Source organism: Sphaerodactylus townsendi, linkage group LG05 (assembly GCF_021028975.2).
Source record: "Sphaerodactylus townsendi isolate TG3544 linkage group LG05, MPM_Stown_v2.3, whole genome shotgun sequence".
Lineage (NCBI taxonomy): Eukaryota > Metazoa > Chordata > Lepidosauria > Squamata > Sphaerodactylidae > Sphaerodactylus > Sphaerodactylus townsendi.
This window is the reverse complement of record NC_059429.1, coordinates 6162353-6189536: the sequence shown is the minus strand read 5'-3', so window position 1 is coordinate 6189536 and position 27184 is coordinate 6162353. Positions and strand designations below refer to the sequence as shown.

The window sequence follows — 27184 nt, the reverse complement described above, 5'->3', positions numbered from 1 at the left end:
TTGTAAAGGTTCTGAGAATCCTCTGGTCCAATGGGTCACTGAAACAATTTTGTTTTGCAGGACAGCATGAGAGACCATACACTTATATGCTACTTTACTCAGTATTCAATACGTTATTATACAAGTAAATGACACAAAGATACAAACATAAACAATATCGCTTCACACACTAAATGTAAGTGCTCCATTATAAAAAAAATTCCATATTTAGAATACAGATGAACCAATAAAATATAAAAGATTTATTTAAAAAACCTGTCCAGGGCCAAATTGTAAATAAGTTACCTTCACTTTCAATTATATACAAAGCTCAGTTTCCCAAAGGACAGCGTCAGAAAGTCTAAACCTACTCATTTCTACTAATATCCAATAAAGTATTTACATCAAATTTGTACAAGGAGCTTCCAGGTTTCCACAGGCCCTGAAAGACAAAAACAAATATAAAATTAATGTTCAAATTATTTTTTAAAAAGTGTTGTTTTTTTCTCTACAGGATGGGAAGCACCCCACTAACAAGATATAGTCACCTATGAAGCATTTAGAAGATTGTTCTGTATCTCTTCAAACACCTGCATGTAAAGGTCATCTCTGGACTTCAATCCATCCAGATAAACTAGAAAGAGAAAAGAACTGACAGTGAACAATTTTGCTTATAGCTGTTTTGGTAGAAGAGTTGATTTAAAACTAAGGATGGATTTAGAGATCTATTCCCCTAACTAGAGTCCGATGTCCTTTTAGTGCAGTGATGGTGAACCTTTTCGAGACCGAGTGCCCAAATTGCAACCCAAACCCCACTTATTTATCGCAAAGTGCCAACACGGCAGTTTAACCTGAATACTGAGGTTTCAGTTTAGAAAAAACAGTTGGCTCAGAGGCGTGCGTTACTCGGGAGTAAGCTTGGTGGTAGTTGGTGGCTTTGCTTTGAAGCAACGATGCAACTCTAGGAGGGTTACTCAGAAGCAAGCCCCATTGCCAGCAACCGAGCTGACTCTCAGGTAAAGGATCGCGCTTTAGTTCTTCGCATGAAAATCAGTGGGGTTTACAGCGCTTAACAGGGTTACCTACACTGCTTCCCCAAAACTAGGTCTTAGGTTTAATGCTAATAATCAAGCCCAGTGGCCCAGGCCAGCCTAGATGTGGGGGGGAGGGCACTCTGTTTGCGCGTGCCCACAGAGAGGGCTCTGAGTGCCACCTCTGGCACCCGTGCCATAGGTTCGCCACCACTGTTTTAGTGCTTAAAATAGGTATTCCCACAGCACAGTGCTAAGGAACACGGCAGTAGTCACATTGAATTTGAGATTCACACTGCAATCATAAGCAGAGCTGCACCATCTTTCAGTTCATTAAAGTTGGTGGTCTGAGAATGAAGCGACTCTACACTGGATTGTACCATTTGGAAGATTGAGTGTACTGTTCATTTCAGGAAACCTTTCTCAAAATGTGAATCTCTTCATTTTGTGATTTATTCCATTGGAATCTGTACGTTAGGTTTTTTTTTTTTGCAAGTAAGTCTCAAAAAGATGTTTTAAATCAAATGCACACAAATCACTTACCGACATCTACTTCACTAGCCTCCATTTCCTTCCTGTGTTTCAGATACATGGGCCAAACGTGGCCATCGAAGAGACCAGGGGGGTCAGGAACAGTATATTTACGCGTACTGCAAAAACAAGCAAAGGAATACATTGGGATACAATCTCATCACTGTCTGAAGAAGAAGAAGAAGAAGAAGAAGAAGAAGAAGAAGAAGAAGAAGAAGAAGAAGAAGAAGAAGAAGAAGAAGAAGAAGAAGAAGAAGAAGAAGAGGAGGAGGAGGAGGAGGAGGAGGAGTTTGGATTTATATCCCCCCTTTCTCTCCTGCAGGAGACTCAAAGGGGCTGACAATCTCCTTGCCCTTCCCCCCTCACAACAAACACCCTGTGAGGTGGGTGGGGCTGAGAGAGCTCCGAAGAACTGTGACTAGCCCAAGGTCACCCAGCTGGCGTGTGTGGGAGTGCACAGGCTAATCTGAATTCCCCAGATAAGCCTCCACAGCTCAGGCGGCAGAGCTGGGAATCAAACCCGGTTTGTCCAGATTAGATACACGAGCTCTTAACCTCCTACACCACTGCTGCTCCTTAAAAAGCATGCAGCTCCTTAAAAAGCATGCAACTGAACACACAGTTTCTGTGTAAATGATTTTCACCACATCATACTCATCAAAGTTTGTCAGATCTTGCCTCGTCCAGGAAAAAAAAACCCCAATCCCTATAAAATTACCAATGAGGAGACTGACAGGCCTCAAAGGGATTGGGCACCACTACTATGACTGTAATTGAGTACTCAATATGTAATGCTGCTATGTTTTTTAATGGAGTTTTAATTTGTGAATTTAATTTGATTTTTATGTATTATTGGCCCTTTCCGCACTGCAAAAAGGGCGCCCCTGGACCGGCAGGAATTCTGCCAGTGGAGGGGTGGGGGCCATTCGCACGGGAGCGTGCGAGCGGCCCCCGCAGAGGCCGGTGCGGGAGAGGCGGCTCCACACGGAGCCGCCTTTTTCCCGTCCCCCCCTCACCTCGTCGTCCTGCGTCGCCCTGCTGGCCTCCTAAGACCCGCCCACGCTGCCCTCCGACCTCCAGGGGTCGGAGGACAGCGAGGGAGGGTCTCAGCAGTCCAGTAGAGCAACGTAGGACGACGAGATGAGTGGGGGGGAGAGGGGAAAACAGCGTGTTCCCGTAGGTGCCGTTCGCACCGCGCCGGTGGGAACACGCTGTTTTCCAAAAACCTCCCTCCAGGAGGGAGGTTTTTGGAGGCGGCCTGACACCGCTCGGGGGGAAGGGGAGCCAGGTTGGCGCTGCTATGCTTCAGAGTTGGCGCTTGCTGCTTCGTATTTGGCCCACGTCGCGGAAAAGGGCCATTGGTTTCCTGAATGCCTGTACTGTACACCGTCCAAATTTATCGAGGGGTAGGCGGTTATAAAAATCTCATAATAAATAAATAAAATAAATAAGCCATGTTTCCTTTAGAAGTAGAGTTAGTTTTTGTCTCCCACTTTTCTATATCAAGCGCCTTCTCCCTCTCTCCCCCACAGCAGAAACATTGTAAGGTAAGTGAGATTGAAAGAGTTTGGGGAGAACTGTGCCCAGGGCCACCCGGGAGGCTTCATGTGGAGGAGCAGGAAATTAAACCCAATTCTCTAGAAGAGTCCATTGCTCTTAACCACTACACCAAGCTAGTTCTTGAAGGTTAACTGGAACTTACATACTTTCAGACTGATTTTATCAATGGATGAGATCATCAAATCCATTTAATGCATTTATCCAATTTAACTATTGTCGTGCCAACAGAATGTCATGAGATTTGGAATCCGAGTCTGACCTGGAATCAAGTCTGACCTGGGATTCCCTATATCGCCCTTCTAGGCCCCTCCGTTCATCAGCGATCCGGCTGGCCTCTACAAGGGCCAGGGCTTTTACGGCTCTGGCCCCTACCTGGTGGAACAGGCTTCCAGGTGAGATCAGGGCCCTGTGGGATTTACAAAGTTTCCGCAGGCCCTGTAAAACAGACCTGTTCCACCAGGCGTTTGGCCAGCTGGGATGATGTCAACTAGCCATAAAAACATCTGGCCTCCCGTGGGTTCATAAAGGGGAATAGAAGAGCTGAAGCCATCTATAGTTTAATATTTTATGTATTTTAGATAAATTATATACACGATGTTTTAAACTTTTATTGTTGATGGAAACCGCCCTGAGCCTTCGGGGAGGGCGGTATATAAATATAACAAATAAATAAATAAATAAAACATGAGCACAAAAAGGTGGACCATCCCAGTTATGCTCCTAGTAACCATTAGAAAACATATAGGTGAATTCTGAAGAACTGTTGTATGATACAGAGCTGTGTGGATGGTAGAAACAGTTATAGCTCCAATTACACATGCCTGAGATATGTTATTAATTTCCTAAGGAAAAAAATGCATTTAGGAATAGAGGCTTAACCAGAAGAAAAACTAAATTGTATACCACGCAACTATTTCATTGGAACCAAGTGAAGGTGATACAAAAGTTCAATATCCTCCAATTAAGGACAATCAAGAAACTGCTCTCACCTCCGTCTTTGTTTGCATTCTTCATACGGAACCGCCAAATAGTACCGCTTGTCAAACAAGTCAATCAGCGGTCTGAGGGAGAAGAAAAGTGATATTAGAAAACTAGCAATTTTTTAAAATTTCAGTTCATATGGGAAGGTCTTCCATAAGATTACAAGAAACACTTTTTGATGACTTGTGCAGAGCATTCAAACACTTTTGCTCACTTGTGGAAACAAACAATTGACTCTCAAAGCTCATAACCTGAATAATCCCTACGTGTTACTGGACTTGGATCCAAATGTAGCAGAGTATCTAGGCAATCAGCTCTTCTTTAGGAAAAATAAATCAGGCACTTGATTTATTCATATCAGACCAAAGGATGTGTGCAATCTAAATCTGTGTCCACAGCAGGATGGGATTGGCTCACAGAATAATAGATTGCTGATTACACTGAGCTTTGCGTCACCAGAGAGTGCTGGGCAGAATGTTTGGCATGATTTCTAATTTTTATTTATGGGTTTTTTATACCGCTCTACCCCCGAAGGGCTCTGAGCGGTGTTCCTTGTAAAGGTAACAAAGATGTAGGTAACGTCTAAATAAGCACTAACACATAAAACACGTCACCCACTAGGCAGCCAATTTAGGTTTGGTATTTCTTATATATTAAGGAACAATGCACATCACATACAATTGTAATCATATATCTATCTCATAGCAACAGAATTTCATCATTCACTGTTGTATCATCACATGAATTATTTTTCTCTTTTTCTATTCAATGTGGTGTGGTAGGATCTAACAGCTTCTTGGAAAGCGTCTATTACCTACAGAACACCTCATATGCAAGTAAATGGCAAATTGGCACTGAGGAAAGAGGCACCCGAAGTAGCCGCAATTTAGATGCGATCGCGTTCCTGCCACCAGCAATGGAATGGAAGACAGCAATATTTATATGGAATGAACTTTTGTGATCCAACTGCAAGAACCTTGGGAGATTTAGAATGAGCGATAGGAGGAACATCTTTGAAGGGAGTGTTTACGTTTAGATTATTGAATAGAAAAAGAGAAAAATAATTCATGTGATGACACAACAGTGAATGATGAAATTCTGTTGATATGATGAGAGATAGATCGTAGCAGGATTACAATTGTATGTGATGAGCATTGTTCCTTAATATATAAGAAATACCAAACCTAAATTGGCTGCCTAGTGGGTGACGTGTTTTATGTGTTTGTGATGATTTCTAATTGACCAAAGTAGAAACAACAGATGTAGTTCAAAGACTCCGGAAGAAAATCTATAAAATTAACTGAAGATTCAGAAGGGAAGGTGGCATGGTATAGCCTGATCTCATCGGATATCAGAAGCTAAGCTGGGTAAGTGCTTGGTTAGGACACCGCCAAAGGAAGCTCTGCAGAGGAAGACAAACCACCTCTGCTTCTTGCATATCTCGAAAGCTCCTTGCTGGGGTTGCTGTAAGTTGTTTGAGACTTGACAGTTATTACATTTGTACCTTGAAACTCTGGAACACTTCTGGTGGAGAAATTGAGCAGCTCTTCTGAGCCCCCACTGGGAGCTTTCTTAGTCTAGTGATTCTACTGACTCCTTCAGAAACTGAAAAGGAAACTCTGTTGAACCCCGGTCCCAAGAAATATCAATGGTAAAATCACTAAATAGTAATGATCCTGATATGCTTGGGAGATTAGCCAGCTATTTGTTGAAGGTCATGTCCCTAAGAGATCTGTAACTTTTTGAATGGAACTTTTTGTATTGAACACAAATACAAGTAGGGTTGCCAGCACCACTCTGGGAAATTCCTGGGGAAGAGGTTAGGATGGGATTTGGGGGAAATGCAGTCATTATCTCTGCAAACTGGGCGTCAGTTGTAATTCTAGGGGGGTAAAGAACCGTCCAAAATATCAATGGTAAAATCACTAAATAGTAATGATCCTGATATGCTTGGGAGATTAGCCAGCTATTTGTTGAAGATCATGTCCCTAAGAGATCTGTAACTTTTTGAATGGAACTTTTTGTATTGAACACAAATACAAGTAGGGTTGCCAGCACCACTCTGGGAAATTCCTGGGGATTTAGGATGGGATTTGGGGGAAATGCAGTCATTATCTCTGCAAACTGGGCGTCAGTTGTAATTCTAGGGGGGTAAAGAACCGTCCAAAATATCAATGGTAAAATCACTAAATAGTAATGATCCTGATATGCTTGGGAGATTAGCCAGCTATTTGTTGAAGAATCAAGTGTCCCCTAAAGAGATTCTGTGTAACTTTTTGAATGGAACTTTTTGTATTGAACACAAATACAAGTAGGGTTGCCAGCACCACTCTGGGAAATTCCTGGGGATTTAGGATGGGATTTGGGGGAAATGCAGTCATTATCTCTGCAAACTGGGCGTCAGTTGTAATTCTAGGGGGGTAAAGAACCGTCCAAAATATCAATGGTAAAATCACTAAATAGTAATGATCCTGATATGCTTGGGAGATTAGCCAGCTATTTGTTGAAGATCATGTCCCTAAGAGATCTGTAACTTTTTGAATGGAACCTTGTAATTGAAAATCTCCAATAATGTGGACAATTTTTCTTCTTGAATAGCCAAAGATACTTGGAAACGTGCAAAGTTGAAATTTAGAAATCTAGTTATTATGCAAATATAAACTATATTTAAATGAGTAATATCCTTCAGCCATGGCACTTGGGTTTTACTATAAAATGTATATGTAAAGGCTCAATGTTATTTATTTATTTATTTCAATATTATGAAAATCTAATTATCCTGTTGTTTTAACTAGTAATTCCTCCAAAGGAGCCTGCGAGGGAGTAGATATGATATATCCTTTTAGCAAATAGCACTAAATCGGGGAAGTGCTAGATATTTCCTGGCGTTGGATCTTAAATATAGTCATATGGTATCTGTTTTACAAATTTGTCTTAGAATTGAATGGCTAAACCCTTTTAATCCATTTTATATCTTTATAAATGAACTGTCAAGTTGGAAAGCAAAATCCATAGATGACATATATGATTTTAAATTTAACAATTTAATAATAGTGTATAACTATTGTGAAAAATAAAACTCTGTTTTAGTTCCTTCAAAACAGCTAAAGGCTAGAGGCAAACTGCCAAAGCACTTTGCAGAGTCACTTCTGATATGTATGTATGCGGCAGAGACAAGTGATTTACAGCTGACGTTATATGGAGAAGGACAAACACCAGAGTTCTGCCTAGCTTTTACATACCTGCTGGGTTCCCCCACCCTCCAAAAATGGCTTGGCAAACTTATGCATACCCTCTCCTGGATGTGACCTTCAAATATTAGATGAATCACTGTAAGCCAAGATTTTGATAGGATAATTTAGTGGGTTGTTTTGACTGGAAATGTAAAATAATATGTCACTGATAACATCTTGTCCTTCGCTAGATCTCTACTGCCTTTGAAGTGTTTTCAAAGGGATTGTCCCTGAGAACCTCTGAAAGCTCCAGAAAAAAAGATATTCACATCCTGACTGGATGATGCGTATCTATGAACTGAGTTTTTTTTGTTAAAAAAGTCTTCTTGGCACAATTTGGCCATCTGGCTGTTTATGGCCCATTATATATGGAGCACTTACTTCAGGGTTCTTTGCTGCGCAGTGGGGTTGTAGTGGAGTCTTCTCGTGTTTCTGTTTACACACAAGGAGGCACTCCATGGCTACTGCGCAGCTTGCTTGCTGAAGTCTCTGGGGCCTCTGCTTTTCCTGGTTTTCTTAACCCATCCATCAACTCCCTCTCAAAGGCACTCAGTCAAAAGCCCTTTAAATTGCTGCTATATCGACAGTGCTTTTATTGTTTTTTTTTATTTTTTATTGGTTTTCAAAAATTAAAATACATGAAAATAAGTTGAAAGAAAAAAAGAAAAGTACAAATAATATTGAATAATCAGAAGCTATCCATAAGTTCTCCCATTCTTCAATAAGGGAATTATACAATAAAGGGGGGGGGGGGGAGGCACAAAAACCTTTGCTGGTACATGCTGTTATTTCCCATCATTGCCGTATTGATATTAGTAATAAACAAGAAGAAAGAAAGAAAAGTGAAATTAAACAAATCATTATTGTACCTCTTCCCCACTAATACAATAGGGTGGAGATTCTTATGTAGCTACAAACCAAATTTTATTTCAGTTATTTCAATACTGCAGTCCCTTTTCCAAAAAGAACCCCCCCCCCCAATGAAAGAGGCAAAGCAATTGCCTGCCCCACACTCTGCTGAAGGGGACCATATCCTAGAACTGATATTCACACACACACACACACACACCCTTCACACATACTTCCTGCCACTGCTGCTGCCATGGGAGGAGAGAGGTTTGTTATTGGTATTTCAATATTCTTGGTATTTTGATATTCCTGCATTAGATCTACCTTCACATCCACCCTCTGTCAACCCTGTAATGCATGGGAGAAGGGGAAATCACACCAATCCTGGAAAAGGGGGGAAGGGTACACAGGAACATTGGGTGTATAGCAGGACCAAGCACTCTGTTGTTATTATATCGAGATGTCCATATATCGATATGAGAATTTACAGGTCAGTGTATTTTGGCTAAGTCCATGTGGTTGAGCTTCTTTTGACTTCCACTCACTGGCTACCCAAAGATGCCGGCAGGATGATTAGGAAGCAGGAAGGAGCCGGCAGCTTGGAACGAAGGGGAGAGAGGGGAGGCTTGAGCAGTCATGCAAGGGAGTGGGAAGGGTGAAGCTAGTTAGGCTGGCTGTGGGTGCAGGGAGGAAGAAGAAGAAGAAGAAGAAGAAGAAGAAGAAGAAGAAGAAGAAGAAGAAGAAGAAGAAGAAGAAGAAGAAGAAGAAGAGGAGGAGGAGGAGGAGGAGGAGGAGGAGAAGAAGAAGAAGAAGAAGAAGAAGAAGAAGAAGAAGAGTTTGGATTTATATCCCCCCTTTCTCTCCTGTAGGAGACTCAAAGGGGCTGACAATCTCCTTGCCCTTCCCCCCTCACAACAAACACCCTGTGAGGTGGGTGGGGCTGAGAGAGCTCCGAGAAGCTGTGACTAGCCCAAAGTCACCCAGCTGGCGTGTGTGGGAGTGTACAGGCTAATCTGAATTCCCCAGATAAGCCTCCACAACTCAAGCGGCAGAGCTGGGAATCAAACCGGGTTCCTCCAGATCAGAGTGCACCTGCTCTTAGCCACTGCTCTTAGCCACTACGCCACTGCTGCTCCTAACATCTGTGCACCTTGTTTCTGACTCACTTGCTGTGTTGCCACTTCCATACCCCCCTTAAAAGGCCTTCCCCCTGCCTCTCTTTTCCCAGCCTTGCTGTAGGGGTAAATTCAGAGCTAAATTCCCCCTGCCACGGGGAAGCAGTAGCGTGGACAGGAGCCTCCACAGCCATGCTACAGTTTCCTCTTTACTTCAGAGAAAATGAAGCTTACCTTTCTTCTGGAATAATGAGGGGGAAAATGGGATCCAAGTGACTCATTACAGTGGGGGGCTTCCAGGGAAAAAGCCCCACGTGGACAGCTCTAGTTTTGGGGTTTCTATGGGGTAAGGATTTCTGCAGCTGTCCTGCCTTTCCCATGGCAGCCCCAAATGCCTCCTATAAGCCTCTTCCTTGGGGTCCCCATTTTCTCAGGGACGCTTTTGGGACTACGGAGCCTAAAACAAAGAGGGAGTGCTTGGGAGTGCTTTGATTGTGTGTTGCGGCATGGCAGGGGGTTGGACTTGATGGTCCTTGTGGTCTCTTCCAGCTCTATGATTAAGAACATAAGAACAAGCCAGCTGGATCAGACCAGAGTCCGTCTAGTCCAGCTCTCTGCTACTCGCAGTGGCCCACCAGGTGCCTTTGGGAGCTCACGTGCAGGATGTGAAAGCAATGGCCTTCTGCAGCTGTTGCTCCCGAGCACCTGGACTGTTAAGGCATTTGCAATCTCAGATCAAAGAGGATCAAGATTGGTAGCCAGAGCATTTTGCAGAATAAATGGATTAGGCATATAGTATTAAGAACATAAGAACATAAGAACTAGCCTGCTGGATCAGAGTAGTCCAGCATTCTGCTACTCGCAATGGCCCACCAGGTGCCTTTGGGAGCTCACCTGCAGGACATAAAAGCAATGGCCTTCTGCTGCTGCTTCTGAGCACCTGGTCTGCTAAGGCATTTGCAATCTCAGATCAAAGAGGATCAAGATTGGTAGCCATAAATCGACTTCTCCTCCAGAAATCTATCCAAGCCCTTTTTAAAGCTATCCAGGTGAGTGGCCATCACCACCTCCTGTGGCAGCCTATTCCAAACACCAATCACACGTCGCGTGAAGAAGTGTTTCCTTTTATTGGTCCTAATTCTTCCCCCCAGCATTTTCAATGGATGCCCCATGGTTCTAGTATTGTGAGGAAGAAACAGTTCTCTCTGTCAACATTTTCTACCCCATGCATAATTTTATAGACTTCAATCATATCCCCCCTCAGACGTCTCTCAGATGCATGAATTCTATTCTATGGGACTGTTGTATTCTGGAATAAGGGACACTTCTTCAGTATAAGGCATCCCCGAGGCACAATCTACACAGAATCCACAAGGGCCCCCTAAAATAGCTTGAAATTATGCAGCTGGGAAGGCATTTTCTTCACAGAAAACACTCTTCCCCTCTCCTTTGTTTCCACTAGTGGAAGTAGACGTGCATATAGTTCCTGGTGGGGGTGGGCTAAACCAACCTGAGGGGACAGCTCTTTTAGTCCAGGGAAACGGCACAGTCTGTTCCATATCGGATAAGCTCTTTGTGGATGATATTTAGAGCCAAACTGAATGAGAAAAGTTCCAGTCCTGGAACTCTACATACATTGGCACGAACAACCTCGGACTCTCTGACAGACATTTCTCAGGGTCCTCATCAAATCACAGTCCCCTCTATTCTCCGGATAGTTTCAGAGGGTAAAAGAAGAAGAGTTGGATTTATATCCCTCCTTTCTCTCCTGTAGGAGACTCAAAGGGGCTTACAAACTCCCTTCCCCCCTCACAACAAACACCTTGTGAGGTGGGTGGGGCTGAGAGAGCTCCGAAGAGCTGTGACTAGCCCAAGGTCACCCAGCTGGCGTGTGTGGGAGTGCACAGGCTACTCTGAATTCCCCCAGATAAGCCTCCACAGCTCAGGCGGCAGAGCTGGGAATCAAACCCGGTTCCTCCAGATTAGAGTACACCTGCTCTTAACCACTACGCCACTGCTGCTCTCTGTGTTGTTGCTGTGTTGCTCTGTAGTAGAACAGTTAGATTCAAATCCAGTAGCACCTTACAGACCAACATTATTTTGGGGAATATGAGCTTTTGAGAGTCATCCCTTTGTCTCTTCCTACTTGCAGCTGATGAAGGAAGCAGAAGGGAGTGTTGGCTCTCAAAATCTTGTTACGTCTCTAAGGTGCTACTGTGCTTGAATCTAGCACCTTCCACAAAAAACCATTAAGCTAGTTTTAAACTGGTTTTAGCTTTATAATGTAAATAGACTGGGCGACCAGGGGAGGGGTGGTGGTGGATAAACAGATACTCATTAATTTAGCCCTTCTGTTGGGAAGAATTAAGGTTGCTGATTGACCGAGGTGAAAAACTGACAGATGCCATTCCTGTATATTTAAGAGCAATTAGGGTGGGTATTCGGTAAAATCAAACCAGAGAAACCCCTCCAAAAATACTCTCTTAGTATTTTTCAGGGTTTTTTTTCAAACCCTCCCCCCTCACCAAAGGGAGCCAAAAACCAGAAAATGCCTACCGTGTTTCCCCGAATATAAGACAGTGTCTTATATTAATTTTTCCTCCCAAAGATGCGCTATGTCTTATTTTCAGGGGATGTCTTATATTTCTGTATTCTGTTCGTCAGGCATGCTTCCAAACAAAAACTCTGCTACGACTTACTTTTGGGGGATGCCTTATATTTCGCACTTCAGCAAAACCTCTACTACGTCTTATTTTCCGGGGATGTCTTATATTCGGGGAAACAGGGTATTTAAAGAAGAAAGAAAGCCTCTGGCCCTCCTTCCCTTCCCTGCAGTCTGGCTGAATCCAGCGTTGAACTACGTGTGTCTCCTCCGGAGTCCAAGGACTTCGGAGCTTAAGCCTGCAGTTTAACACTGGACACGGGCAGGCTGAACTCGGCATTCCACTGCCTGGCCCAGTGTTCAACTGTGTGCCTGCCTCTGAACTCCACATGGCCCTTGGAGGCAGCAGGTGCTGTGGATACTACCTACTGCCTTGAAGGTACATGTGGAGTCCAGAGGCAGGCTTAGAGTTGAACACAGGGCCACGTGGACTTTGGAGGGGAACCACATAGTTCAGCGCTGGACTCAGCCAGGCTGCAGGGAAGGAAGGGAGGACAAGAGGCTTTCTTTCTTTTTTAATAACCTGAAAAATTTCAGAAAAAAAACCTGAAAAATTCTGGGGCTTTAACAACAGGCCCCCCTTCCCCTCCCCCCCAAAAAGCAATACCAGCATGGGAGCTTTCTGAAATCAGAGATGTGCCAGCAAGTGGCTACAGAAAATTGCTATTTGAATGCAAAACTGTTTTGTTTGGTTGTTGTGGGTTGTCCGAGCTGTGAGGCCGTGGTCTGGTAGAACTTGTTCCTAACATTTCTAACACACTGTGTCCAGACTTCCCTGTGTAACAGACTTCCCTCTGTGATACATCTCTGAAGATGGCAGCCACAGAGGCAGGTGAAACATTAGGAACAAGATCTACCAGACCATGGCCACATAGCCCGGAAAACCCACAACAACCAGGTGGCCAGATGTTTTTCAAAAAAACCAAAGCAATTGCAAAACTCACATCATTTGGGTGGAGGGTTTGTGTATTGCCTGGATCTCAGGTGGGGGTGCAATGCATGCGGAGCCCCCAGGTGGGGGTGCAATGCATGCGGAGCCCTCGCTGATGATGGTTCATCCCATGTCATAGGGGTGGGGTACTAATACTGTCCTAGCTGGACCCAACCATTTCAAATCAAGTTTGCTTCTATTGGAATAGCCCCCCCCCCCCCCACACACACACACACCTGCACAATCCCATCCAGAGATCTCTTGGTCCCACAAAGATTGGCTTGATATAAGAACATAAGAACATAAGAACAAGCCAGCTGGATCAGACCAGAGTCCATCTAGTCCAGCTCTCTGCTACTCGCAGTGGCCCACCAGGTGCCTTTGGGAGCTCACATGCAGGAGGTGAAAGCAAGGGCCTTCTGCGGCTGTTGCTCCCGAGCACCTGGACTGTTAAGGCATTTGCAATCTCAGATCAAAGAGGATCAAGATTGGGAGCCATAAATCGACTTCTCCTCCATCAATCTGTCCAAGCCCCTTTTAAAGCTATCCAGGTTAGTGGCCATCACCACCTCCTGGGGCAGCATGTTCCAAACACCAATCACACGTTGTGTGAAGAAGTGTTTCCCTTTATTAGTCCTAATTCTCCCCCCCAGCATTTTCAATGGATGCCCCCTGGTTCTAGCATTGTGAGAAAGAGAGAAAAATTCCTCTCTGTCAACATTTTCTACCCCATGCATAATTTTATAGACTTCAATCATATCCCCCCTCAGACATCTCCTCTCCAAACTAAAGAGTCCCAAACGCTGCAGCCTCTCCTCATAAGGAAGGTGCTCCAGTCCCTCAATCATCCTCGTTGCCCTTCTCTGCACTTTTTCTATCTCTTCAATATGTGAGTGGTCCTTCGACAATACTCTGTTTTGTTTATTTGAAAGGTTGGCACAACCTCTAACAGGAATCCCAAACCAGAGGTATCTACCTGTAGTTGTAAAGCAGAAAGCCCTCAACGATCAGTATGTGGATGTCATCAGAACTGAGCTCCTTCGGGCCTGGCGAAATGTTCACTCCATGCGATCGGGCAAACTTCACAGGGTTCTCCACCCAGGCGTGAACAGTGCTCACCATGGCCTCCATATCCAAGGACTCCAGAACTAGTTAGAAGAAAAGGAAAATATACAGAGGTCCCAATCAGTCAAAAAAGAGATAACCCATAGAGAGTGTGAAAATGTATGAACTTGTAATGGTAGAATTATTAATTTTATTGTTATTAAAGTGTTTTATTTAATAATGTTATAGTGATAAATGAAAAGAAAAATACTTAGGAAAATATACATTACTGCATCTTATAGCGAACACCGCTCTTACCATCCCATTGCTTAAAGCCGTCTTCCCCGACTTCTATTTGATCTTGTGGCTGAAATATAGTGAGCAATAAAACATTGCTGCAAACACAGGGGGGATCAGTTTACCTGTGACCCGATCACAACCTGGACGCTACTGTACAATACAACTGAGGCAACAGGCTTCCCCTTAGCAAAACAACAACTACAACAACTACAAAAAAAGTACACAACAGTAGATCTCAAGTTTGTAACCCAGCCTTCATTTTGTCCTCCTTGTCCCAAAACCAGTGTAGGGCTCATCCCGCACATGCAGAATAATGCATTTTCAAACTGCTTTCATTGCTCTTTGAAGCTGTGCGGAATGGCAAAATCCACTTGCAAACAGTGGTGAAAGTGGTTTGAAAACGCATTATTTTGCGTGTGCGGAAGGGGCCTAGGTTCCCTCTCTGGCCCTAAACTGAGCCATAATTTCCCAGTTTCAAATACCATCCATAGCAGTTCATGGCTACACGAGTATGGATACATGGTTCTAGTGCAGTGGTGGTGAACCTTTGGCACTCCAGATGTTATGGACTACAATTCCCACCAGCCCCTGCCAATTGGCCATGCTGGCAGGGGCTGATGGGAATTGTAGTCCATAACATCTGGAGTGCCAAAGGTTCGCCACCACGGTTCTAGTGGCAGAGATATAACTGACTGTCACAATATTACATTACAGACCATGGAATGATCTAGAAACCACATGACCCCATCCTTCTAGCAAGGCCTGGCCCAGTAAAATGGTGGGACTGAGAGATAAAATATTTTGACATTTATATACTGGATATATCAGAACTTAACATGACAATTACATGATTTCTAGGAGGTTTCCCATGCAGATAATGACTAGGCGACTGCCTCGGGTGCCATTCAGCGTACCCTGGGACCTGAGATTCATACAGGATTGCCAACTGAGCAGAAAAAACCAACCAACCTAATTTGCTCTTGGCCTGAAACTGACCATTAAGATTACCTGCAGATTAAAAAAGGTGCTCAAGACACAGCTTTATGGGGTTAATTCAAGAGTTGGCAAGCCTGCATGGGAACCATATGAACCATGAAAAAGCATAATGCTTTTTTAAAAAAAATTATACAATACAGGATATACGTGTTAGGACGAGGGAAATCTACTGGCATTTAGTAATTTCCAGGAGAAAGTCTGCCACTATCATACAGAGAGAGGGATCAGGGTTGTCCAACAAGTAGTGTAATCTAATTAAATCGGGGAGATGGGGTAAATGTAAAGGAGTGAGATTCACATACTTGGATCTGATTTCCTTGAATCTGAGACAGTGAAGTAATTGGTGGGCCAGAGATTCAACTGAGCCATCGTTACATGGGCACAATCTTTTTGCCTTTTCTTGCTTATTAAATCTGCCATGTAACAAGGCAGAAGGCATAACATTAAACCTGGCGAGCATTGTGGCTCTCCTTTGAACAGGGTTTATTAAGCAATACAGGTAGTGTGCCAAGTGGCCCTATTCAAATGGGAGAGAAAAGTACAGAGGGGAGCATGTTTTCTTGGCTGCGGTGATTAGGGTAGAGAACTCTCTATCCAATAGCTGACCTTTTAATTTCCTATAAGCTTCTGAATAGGACAAAGGGCAAAGTGAATCCACTGACAGTCCAATAGAGGCAATTTTTTCTTCAATCAAAAAGCATAATGCTTCACTTATTAACAAGTGCATAATAGAATAGCAAAAGGCAGATTATCTCAGCATCTTCTGTGGCTAGTCCCCAGGTATGTCCACAACTTAGAAAATGTTTGAAAGGCACAACAGGGGGGATCTGTGAAGTTTCGTGAGGAAAGGTAACCCCACCCCCCTGTCCATTTTTTCCTCCTTTCCTATTACGCTTGTTTCTGGTCCTTCCCCAACACACCCAATCTGTTTTCCTCCCCAACCTGTCTGATCATCTATTTTTCCTTCCTCCCCAATTCACTCCTGAGTTCCTGCACCACTACCCCCAGATGCCTAATTCCCACCCCTGTCCATCCACCTTTACTTAAAAAAGGGGGGTTTTGCCCCCATTTCCCCCCCAAGTATTGATATTTTTATGCAAAACTGCAGAATTACCCCAATGTCTGTAGGAAGATGTATCCTACTCCTGGGTGGCTTCCCGTTGTGAATTTTTATTATTTTCACGGGAGCTACCTACAGTTGCCAACTGCCTGGAGAAAAGAAGTTCTATCTTTTTAAGAGAAGAAGAAGAGTTTGGATTTATACCCCACCTTGAGGAGATTCTCTCAGCCCCCACCTACCTCACAAGGTGTCTGTTGTGGGGAGAGGAAGGGAAAGGAGTTTGTAAGCCACCTTGAGACTCAAGGTGGCTTACAAACTCCTTTCCCTTCCTCTCCCCACAACAGACACCTTGTGAGGTAGGGGGGGCTGAGAGAGTTTGCAGAGAACTGTGACTGGCCCAGGGTCACCCAGCAGGAATGTAGGAGCGTGGAAACACACCTGGTTCACCAGATAAGCCTCTGCCGCTCAGGGGGAGGAGTGGGGAATCCAACTCGGTTCTCCAGATTAGAATCCACTGCTCTCAACCACTATACCACGCTGGCTTCCTAACAGAGGCTTACTGGGATGGTACTTAGTTCCATGCCATAAAAGCCTCCAGCTATCCATTTCCTCACACTAAGGCTCATTCCGCACATGCAGAATAATGCACTTTCAAACTGCTTTCAGTGCTCTTTGAAGCTGTGCGGAATGGCAAAATCCACTTGCAAACAGTTGTGAAAGTGGTTTGAAAACGCATTATTTTGCGTGTGCGGAAGGGGCCTAAGCCTCCGTTAAAGGGGACAGCATGTTCTGGCCCAGGTCTGCAGGCAACCCTAGCCTATACATCACGATTAGATATATGATTATGGGAGAGGAAATTCCTTGCTGAGCTTTTGAGAGAGTTTTAACTGATCATTTTTCTTAAATTACAAATGGCTATTCTGCCTCAGTGAATTTCTTTTGTATAGAAAAAAAATGCTAATCTTACTATGCCTCTCTGGATAGGGTTGTGCTGTAGACTTGATAGCAACTGCCTGTCAGTGGCGTATCTACCTAGGGACAAGGGGTAACCCTTGTCCCCGGGCACCACTCTTCTGGTCACTGGGGGGCGCAGAATCAGCCCCCCACGTGACCAGGAAGTCCTGCTGCCTCATCATTTTTGCGCGCTTCGACCCCTTCCCTGCCAGTCGAGGCATGCAAAAACGAGGCAGCAGGACTTCCTGCTGCCTCCAAGTGCCTTCAACCCCACCCTGGACACCCTGGGAGCCCAGCCGGCAGAGGGAGTCTGGAGGGGGAGGTGGGCATCCTAGACCTTGCCCATGTCCATGGTGACATGGGTGGGGTTGAGGGCAGTGGGGGGTGGAGCCTGGGGCATCAGGGGTGGAGCTGGGCTGGTGGGGGGGTGGAGCCTGGGGGCATCCTGGAGACAATTTGTCTCCAGGCACCGTTTACCCCCTGGTACGCCTCTGCTGCCTGTAATGTAATTCAGGGACAGTAGGCTACAATGGTGTATATACATACAATGGACTTTGGTACCTTTAAGAGCAGTGCAGATAAGGGATGTTCTGCCCCTATTGCTTGTTATGTCACAATGCTGCAGCCTTTCTTCTCACAGCTCTTAAAGGAGCAAGCTCCTCTAGGTTATTTTTGTTGCATCTGGTCTTCAGTAGAATGGATCATTGAGGTCGTGTGCTTATGGCTGGGACCCTAAGCACACTTGGAAATATTTTCCACTGAAAATTAAGAGTGTTTCCTACTTTACAGTGTAAGAATATGTATGTCCTTCTAGCACAAGTGCATAACAAGCCGCAAGTGGAACTGGTGCAAAATTCTGATTTGTGCCAGGTGTCATAGAGTGCCTGTGTGTTGGGTAAACACGCAAACCCACTGGAGTGCATAAATCTTGTAGCCAAATTTTATATGATATGCACTGAAGGAAGATACACGTGAGTCACTGGTATCCTAAATGCATGTGAGCCTGCGGATTTTCAAATAAACAGAACAGCTCTATGAGGGAGAATAGGCTGTAATTTTTGAGGATAGTAGATGTTTGTGTGTGTGTGTAAACTGCCTCTGCTAAGGCAGAAGTGAAAAAAAACTGCATATATGTGTGAAACAATTTTTTCCATGATATAAAGCTACATTGTTTACTAAACAAAAATAAAAGCAACACATTTCTGTCCCTATGGAACACACTATCCCCTTGAATTAGCCGGGTTGTTTTTAACTGCCAGAACACTGGGTATACATGTCAGGATTTATCCAGGCAGAAATATAGTGTTGTCAAATTTTGAGGCATGTGGGTGTGGAAAACACATTTTTAAAAACTTGTGAGATTACAATTCAAAGGCTAAACTGTAAGACAGCTTTAAAAATATTGTGCCAATGGGCATATTTGAAGAGCTAAGAGGAAGGGTAATAATATACATTTTAAAACTCTGAAAGTATTTATATTCTTTTAAACAAGATCCATTGGCAATTCTTGTTAAAATGCCAGTAGTCTGACAGAAACAATTGATTTGTTATTCTAAATATCACATTTGATTACAAACACTGGCCAAGTTCCGGGATATAATTACAAGCAATTTGAAGCTTGTTGATTAAATATACATGCATAACTACAGGATAATCCACTTAAAGAACATGTACAGTTAGTGCACAAAGCATTGCTCATATACTGTAGTTTTAAATCTATGGGGGGGGGGGGGATTTTTCAGCAGGAAGAAAATGTTCCTGAAAATTTGTTTACTGGGTTTACTGGTTTACCAGAAATGGGAGTGTGGATAAGATTAAGCATACCCTCAATGCATTATAGGAGTGAAGGAGATCCAAATACAGCTACATATGAACAAAGTGTGTGTCTCAAAATATAACTCAGAAGCATCTGAAACCTATAGTTCAGGGGTGGCCAACCTATGGCGCTCCAGATGATCATGGACTACAATTCCCACCAGGAATTGTAGTCCATGAACATCTGGAGCACCATAGGTTGGCCACCCCTGTTTCCTGGCAGCTCATTCATTGAAAAGGTTATCGAGGAAGGACATTTGAAAGCTATTGGTCGATATACTGTGGATAACTGCCGGTCAACCGCAGTTTCTGTAGGAGCCCGGTCAAGATCAATTTAAAGCAGATTAATTGCTCTTTAATGCTCATTTTATTATATTCACAACAGGATGGTTAAAGAATGTTAAAGGCATTTCCCCATCCCTATCAGCACACACACGAATCTGACCAATCATTTCTGGTACTTGATGAAAAGAATTTATGCCAACACACACATATCCATGCTCAAAAGTGTGCTGTATACATGCATACCTGGATTGTGCTAACAAAGCAATGGTCTCGGACTCTTTAGGATGCATACTGCACATTTAAATCACTGCAAGAACAATGTTGCTGTTTTTTTGAAAAAAGTTAAACAGGCAAAGTTATGCTTACCTTGAAAAAGTCATCTTGATGGACAACACAACAGTTTGGAAGTGCTTTGATAAGTCTATTGGTCAGAGTGGTTTTCCCACCATTGGTCATGCTACATAAGACAAGAATTTGGAGCAGAATTGCAGAAGACAACATTAGAACTTTAATGGGAATAGAGAATTCAATGAGCACGTGTCACCTTTGTGACGTCAAATGTTAATAATGGGGAAAAGGCACAGTTTCCTCAGGACTGAATGCATCTTTACTGGAAAGATCTGCTGGAAGATTATGGGAGACAGACCTATTTTCAAACAAACCTACAGATAAAAATCAAAATTCCAAAATTTCTGCCTTTCCACTCCACTTTAATTTGGGGGATTATACAGTAAGGCTCATTCCGCACATGCAGAATAATGCACTTTCAAACTGCTTTCAGTGCTCTTTGAAGCTGTGCAGAATGGCAAAATCCACTGGCAAACAGTTGTGAAAGTGGTTTGAAAATGCATTATTTTGCGTGTGTGGAATGAGCCTAAGACTCTGTATAGTTCCAGTTGTATTGTTATTTATAATGACATACAGGAAAGTCGCGTCATTTGGTTCACCACCCGCTTTTTGGGCAGGGCCTTGGAAAGCTACATGGCAGGCAGCAATCCAACAGGGACTTAGATGAGGAAAAGCTCTCCCTGTGGAATTCCATACTGCCATGGAACTGATGAAGATGAGGGCAACGTATCAAATAAAACTGGCAACCCTAAACAAGGACTATAATTAAACAGTTTATGATTTTCCTAGTTTGTACATTTAAGCTCATGAAGGTTGGTATGGTCTGCTCCGATAGGGAGTTTTTTAGGGTCTGAAGCATAGGATCTTTTATATTACTTGATCCCTGTGGCTTTTCAAAACTAGTAATAAAAGAAGCTGAACATGCTTTTTCACTGAGCCATCGGCTCTTTTAAAGAAGGAAGCATCTCAGTATGATATGATCAGAGTATTTATAGCTATTCTCCCCCCAAATTATAAGAGAATCTTGTAAAGCAAAACCAGAAAACATCCCTCACCCTTAGCTAAAATTAGCCTCTTTTTTTGCAAGGATTTCCTATCTCCATATCAACCCTTTGAGGCAGGAAAGGCCTGGCTCTTAGCACACAAGTCTGAAGCAGCAGAAATCCTGTATTTTAAGCATCTCTTCATTGGAAATAAGTCCTAGTGCAGTGGTGGCGAACCTTTTCGAGACCGAGTGCCCAAATTGCAACCCCAAACCCACTTATTTATCGCAAAGTGCCAACACGGCAATTTAATCTGAATACTGAGGTTTTAGTTTAGAAAAAACGGTTGGCTCCGAGGTGTGCATTACTTGGGAGTAAGCTTGGTGGTAGTTGGTGGCTTTGCTTTGAAGCATCCATGCAACTCTTCCAACGGGTGAATCACGACCCTAGGAGGGCTTGCTCAGAAGCAAGCCCCACTGCCAGCAACCGAGCTTACTCCCAGGTAAAGGATCACGCTTTAGTTCTTTGCATGAAAATCAGTGGGATTTAACAGCGCTTAATAGGGTTACCTACACTGCTTCCCCAAAACTAGGTCTTAGGTTTAATGCTAATAATCGAGCCCAGCAGCCCAGCCCAGCCTAGATGTGCGAGGGCGGGAGAGGGGGCTCTGTTTGCACGTGCCCACAGAGAGGGCTCTGAGTGCCACCTCTGGCACCCATGCCATAGGTTCACCATCACTGTCCTAGTGGAACTCAGTGGGTTTTACTTCCAGATAAAATGGACAGGCTTTTTATAAATTTTGATAGGTTTTATTAATTTTGATAAGGTTTAATAGGCATTATGGATTTTCATACGTTTAGTCCCAGTGGGACTTGCTTCCAAGCAAATTTTGATAAATTTTAATAAGCTTTATGGATTTTTATAACATTTAGTCCCAGTAAAACTCATCGCTGCTTTCTTCCAAACAAACGCAGGCAGGCTTTTAATGAATGTTAATATATTTTATGGATTTGGATAGGTTTTATGGATTTTAATAAAGTGTTATTGCTATGTTGTTACTGATTGAGATTTCCAGATGTTTTATGATGTTTGTCTGATGTGGTCACCTGCCCTCAGACCTTTGGGTATACCAAAGGCTAAAAATACCTATATAGGCTAAAAATACCTATAAACAAATAAATAAATGAATTCTACACAGCTGGGAGTAAGGGTGCAAAGGCGCATTTTGCATAGCTTTGCATGCTTACTTGAAAGCAGGCTTTGGCGAACCTATGGCACTCCAGATGTTCATGGACTACAATTCCCATCAGCCCCAGCCAGCATGGCCAATTGGCCCCGGGCACCACCAATTGGCCATGCTGGCAGGGGCTGATGGGAATTGTAGTCTATGAACATCTGGAGTGCCATTGGTTCGCCACCACTAAGCTCATCCCACCTTGCAGAATTAAAGAAAAAAGGCGCGCAATCCCTTCTACCACGGCCAAGCCAAGGATGCTTGAGATGACCAAATTAGGAAAAGGGGGCGCGGCAAAAGTCTTTTGAAATTCGCCGCCTTTCCTCACGCGCTGGGCCATCATTGGTTGGCGGCCCAAGGAGTGGGCGGCAATTTCGTGACGATCCTAATTGACACGCCGGTGGAGTTGTCCGTTATTATTCACTCAGGGTTGTCCGTTATGATTCTTTTAATTTTGTGGCGCGCGCGCGCGGGGGAGGGGAAGGCGGGAATCTGAGGGGGATTTTTGGGAGGGCAAAGCGGGAAATTTTTTTTTATTTTTACTTTTTAATCATGCTCTGCAATTTAAAAAAAAAATACATATTTATCCCGTTTTTCAGAGAAAAAAAAACTCAGCCCTCTTTTCAGAAAGGCTTTTACCCCTCCTGAAAAATTGTTAGCAAATTTTAAAGCAATCAGGATAGGATGTTTTTTATAAACCACACAAAAAGGGATTTTTATTTTCTCTTTTTAACCAATCCAAAAACGCCTAGTTTGCAGAAAGGCTTCCCCCCTCTGAGAACTTCTGAGCAATTTTTAAAGCAATAATAATAGGGTGTTTTTTATAAAGCACACAAAAGGGATTTTTATTTTCCCTTTTTAACCAATCCAAAAACGCCTAGCTGCTTTCAGAAAGGCTTTCCCCCTTCTAAGAACTTCTGAGCAATTTTTAAAGCAATAATAATAGGGTGTTTTTTATAAAGCACACAAAAGGGATTTTTATTTTCCCTTTTTAACCAATCCAAAAACGCCTAGCTGCTTTCAGAAAGGCTTTCCCCCTTCTAAGAACTTCTGAGCAAATTTTAAAGCAATAATAATAGGGTGTTTTTATAAACCACACAAAAGGGATTTTTATTTTCCCTTTTTAACCAATCCAAAAACGCCTAGCTGTTTTCAGAAAGGCTTTCCCCCTTCTAAGAACTTCTGAGCAAATTTTAAAGCAATAATAATAGGGTGTTTTTATAAACCACACAAAAGGGATTTTTATTTTCTCTTTTTAACCAATCCAAAAACGCCTAGCTGCTTTCAGAAAGGCTTTCCCCCTTCTAAGAACTTCTGAGCAATTTTTAAAGCAATAATAGGGTGTTTTTTATAAAGCACACAAAAGGGATTTTTATTTTCTCTTTTTAACCAATCCAAAAACGCCTAGCTGTTTTTAGAAAGGCTTTCCCCCTTCTAAGAACTTCTGAGCAATTTTTAAAGCAATAATAATAGGGTGTTTTTATAAACCACACAAAAGGGATTTTTATTTTCTCTTTTTAACCAATCCAAAAACGCCTAGCTGCTTTCAGAAAGGCTTTCCCCCTTCTAAGAACTTCTGAGCAAATTTTAAAGCAATAATAATAGGGTGTTTTTATAAACCACACAAAAGGGATTTTTATTTTCCCTTTTTAACCAATCCAAAAACGCCTAGCTGCTTTCAGAAAGGCTTTCCCCCTTCTAAGAACTTCTGAGCAATTTTTAAAGCAATAATAGGGTGTTTTTTATAAAGCACACAAAAGGGATTTTTATTTTCTCTTTTTAACCAATCCAAAAACGCCTAGCTGTTTTTAGAAAGGCTTTCCCCCTTCTAAGAACTTCTGAGCAAATTTTAAAGCTATAATAAAAGGGTGTTTTTATAAAGCACACAAAAAGGGATTTTTATTTTCTCTTTTTAACCAAAAACTCGGAAAGGCTTTCCCCCTTCTAAGAACTTCTGAGCAAATTTTAAAGCAATAACAATAGGGCGTTTTTATAAACCACACAAAAGGGATTTTTATTTTCATTTTTTAAGCAGACAGAGCAATAATATCTATTTATCCTGCTTTTTAGACAAAAACTAGCTTGCCTTTCAGTAAGGGCCCCCCCCCTTATTAGAAAATTATAAATCAATAAGAATAGGGTGGTTTTATGAAGCAAACAAAAGGAATTTTCTCCCTTTACAAACAAGGAGGGTCCCAATAACCTTCCTTTCTGCAGCTTTGCTTTGAGGAGAGGGATTGCTACATAAAACAAAATGAAAGGCTTAAAAGGCTTAAAAATCTGTCAGAATTGGGTAATGGGACTTAAGAAACTTGGGCAGCCTTGAAAGTTGTATTTGGAAAGAAGGCGAAGCAAACCCAGCATTCTAGTTCCCTTTATGAAGGAAAAAAGGATGGGTTCTTAAATGTTGATGCCTAAGGTGTTTTTGCATCTGTGTGTGGTTTCCATCAGGCTATGCAAAGCCCTCTGGAGCAGTAGGAAGTCTCGAATTACAAAAAGTCTGCCCTGTTTCACAAAATAAGAGAGGGAAGTAGCCTGGACAGCAAATTTAGAAAACGGGTTAAACATCCTTTTAGAATACTATGACACTACTAGGGGATTCTTTAATTTAATTTAAAGAATTAGATTTCGAAAGGACACTCCTGTCCTTTCCCCTAGTTAAATGGAACATTAAGAATTTAAGCAATGATGATAGGTTTTAAGCACTACAAATGCATAAGTGGGCAATATTATAATACCCTGTTTGTGGTTTGTTTCCTTCCATGTTTATAAATACACTCATAATGCCATAATCCTCTCCCCATTTAATGGTGATAGTAGTTTATTTATACTTTGTGCCAAAGCCATTTTTAAAAGTGCATTTTAAAGCTTTTGACATACTGGGAATGTAAGTTTGAAGAGTTGATCCCTATCATACAATTGCAATCAATACTAACCGTTTCTATTTCATTCAAATGAGGACACTACACGGAATTCGATCCCTTGGCTTGTCATATCAAGCTGTAGTCTTATTAAGGGGTTATTTTTTCCATATATACTTAACTATTTATTATCCATTTTTCTTCAAGTCTTTGTATAGCTACTAAGTAAATTTATAGTTCATCTTTCTGTTCCAAAGAAGCATTCAAAGTGGCTAATAACCATATTTTAAAAAAATCAAAGATTTGTCTTGTAAGAGCTTGAAATGCTATATTAAAAAAAATAGACTCAATGACCTCGTGAATCCTTTTTTCTAAGTTCACTTTTTTAAAAAAAGTAATGTCCAAATATGCCTCAAATGCTGGGAGCATGCAAGCGGGAAAAAGCAAAACAAAGCAGCAAGACAAAAATAGAACAACTTACCCTCCTATTCCAATGATGTATTTCATCTTCCTGGTTTTTTTGTTTGGGCAGGAATGCAGAAATAAAAGTAGGAAGAGAATAATGCAAGAGAGCAAAGACCACCTAACTTGCTGTTCCCCTTGCCTGAACTATTTCATTCAGGAAGAAGGCCTGTGTGGCTGTCATTTATACACCAGAGAAGTGATGGCCTCTCCCCTTTCTCTCCCTTTCCCCACCCCGTGGAGGAAATGCAAAGCACTCCCTGCGGACCCTCTGAGCCAATCTTGAGCAGAGTGTGACTGGCCATGCGCAGTGCGCTTGCACCTGTTTCAGACACCCTCCTCTAGCTTCTGGCTGGTCTTAGTTACTTAGTTTATAAATAGCTTTTTTAGCTGCCATTCCCTTTTGCCTAAATTAGTAATGAGAAAAGTGGAAATGTCACCCTCTTTTATTACATTTTCAGAGTGCCGTGCTGGAGATGAGAAACTCTCCTACATCGTCTTATTATATTCTAGTGATATCTATTTTATAATATTTTTTATTCTGTCTTTCTTTAATCACGGAACTTAAGCCGGCTTCTTTTCTTTTTAATTTTTTTTATTATAATAGAGACAAAAGTTACAGAAGTCTTACCATTATTTTTCCAAGAGAACCAATATAATAAGCATTTATACATTAGTACTTAATAATATAGTCTCTTAAACATAAGAATCACATTTACTTATATATTAAGATTAAAACACATATAGAATCATAAAGTGAAGGAAATAGAGAGAGAAAAGTAGCATTAGATAGACTGACAAAGGACTGAAGTGTTTGGAGAATAAAGAGAAGAAAAAGAGGTGAAAAGAAAGAGAAAAACAGAATATTCTATAGGATTTCCGAAAAGCCCAAGAGTTGTTTAAACAAGACCACTGAGTCATATGCATTCCAACCAGACCTTGTAATATTATTTCTTTAATTTCTGTAAAATCGTTAGAAAATATTCAGTTGACAGAGACTGCATGTCTGTGATGTTTAACAACTCTTCTATAAGTGCACACTTGATTTATTTTGTAATGTCTTAAATAACATAGGCTGATTGTGTATGTGTTTTAAAATAAATTAAGTAACACTCTAACAGAATCAATTGCTGGTTGTTTTTCTAGGCTGTGTGGCCGTGTGGTATTTTGTTCACTAACGTTTCGCTTTCAGAGTTTTGTTGGTATTCAGAGGTATATCACAGAGGGAAGTCTGTGATATACCTCTGAAGATGCCAGCCACAGATGCAGGCGAAACGTTAGGAACAAGATCCACCAGACCACGGCCACACAGCCCGGAAAACCCACCAGAACCAGTTGAATCCGGCCGTGAAAGCCTTCGACAATACACTCTACCAAACAGCTCTCAGAGTAACTTAAAACCTATCTGTATAACAGAGCTAGAAAATTCTGAAAACTTAAACAAAATGTCTATGGGGGTTAAAAAAAACTCCTTACTTCTGATATCTCTGTGTGTACAAAATCAGGGGGGAAAGCCCTTTTTAAAAGTTAGGGATCAGTTAGGGGAGAGGAGAATGCCTGGCTAAGAAGGTTGGAGAGGACAGCAAGGGAGAGGGTACGGCGAAAGGGGAGAAAAAGGGAGCTAGTGGCATGGTATTTTCCATCCCTCTCTTGTAGAATCATTAAACCATTATGAACTCTTTACTCTTTCAGCACTGCATGATGTAGCACAGTGTGTGAAAGAAACATGATCCTCCTTAAGGGTGGGCCAGGTCTTGAGGAATTATGTTGTTTCTAAATCATGTGAAACTGTAGCTGCTGTCACATTGACAAACAGTTACATTGAGTTTTTAATCAGTGTCTCATGCCTGGGTTCTGTTTGCCAGGTTTAAACATGGTAACTAACATCTTGATTTCTGATTCAGTGTTTTCAATACAACAACCTTTATTAGGCATATTAAAATAGGCTCCAGAGCATTACAGACATTTCT

General features: G+C 42.3%; 2 protein-coding genes across 6 annotated transcripts in view; both read right to left on the bottom strand.

The window, feature by feature from the left end:
* Positions 1-27184, bottom strand: part of ATCAY (ATCAY kinesin light chain interacting caytaxin) — a 602799-nt gene that overhangs the window by 514611 nt on the left and 61004 nt on the right. The gene's annotated exons all lie outside the window — the stretch shown is intronic.
* NMRK2 (nicotinamide riboside kinase 2) lies at positions 80-25437 on the bottom strand. Its single transcript, XM_048498896.1, has 8 exons — positions 25234-25437; positions 19693-19783; positions 14235-14283; positions 13849-14020; positions 4091-4162; positions 1554-1660; positions 528-613; positions 80-421 (listed from the first exon to the last, which is right to left on the bottom strand). The coding sequence occupies exons 1-7, from the start codon at positions 25257-25259 to the stop codon at positions 528-530; spliced, it is 603 nt and encodes a 200-aa protein (XP_048354853.1). The 5' UTR covers positions 25260-25437; the 3' UTR covers positions 80-421.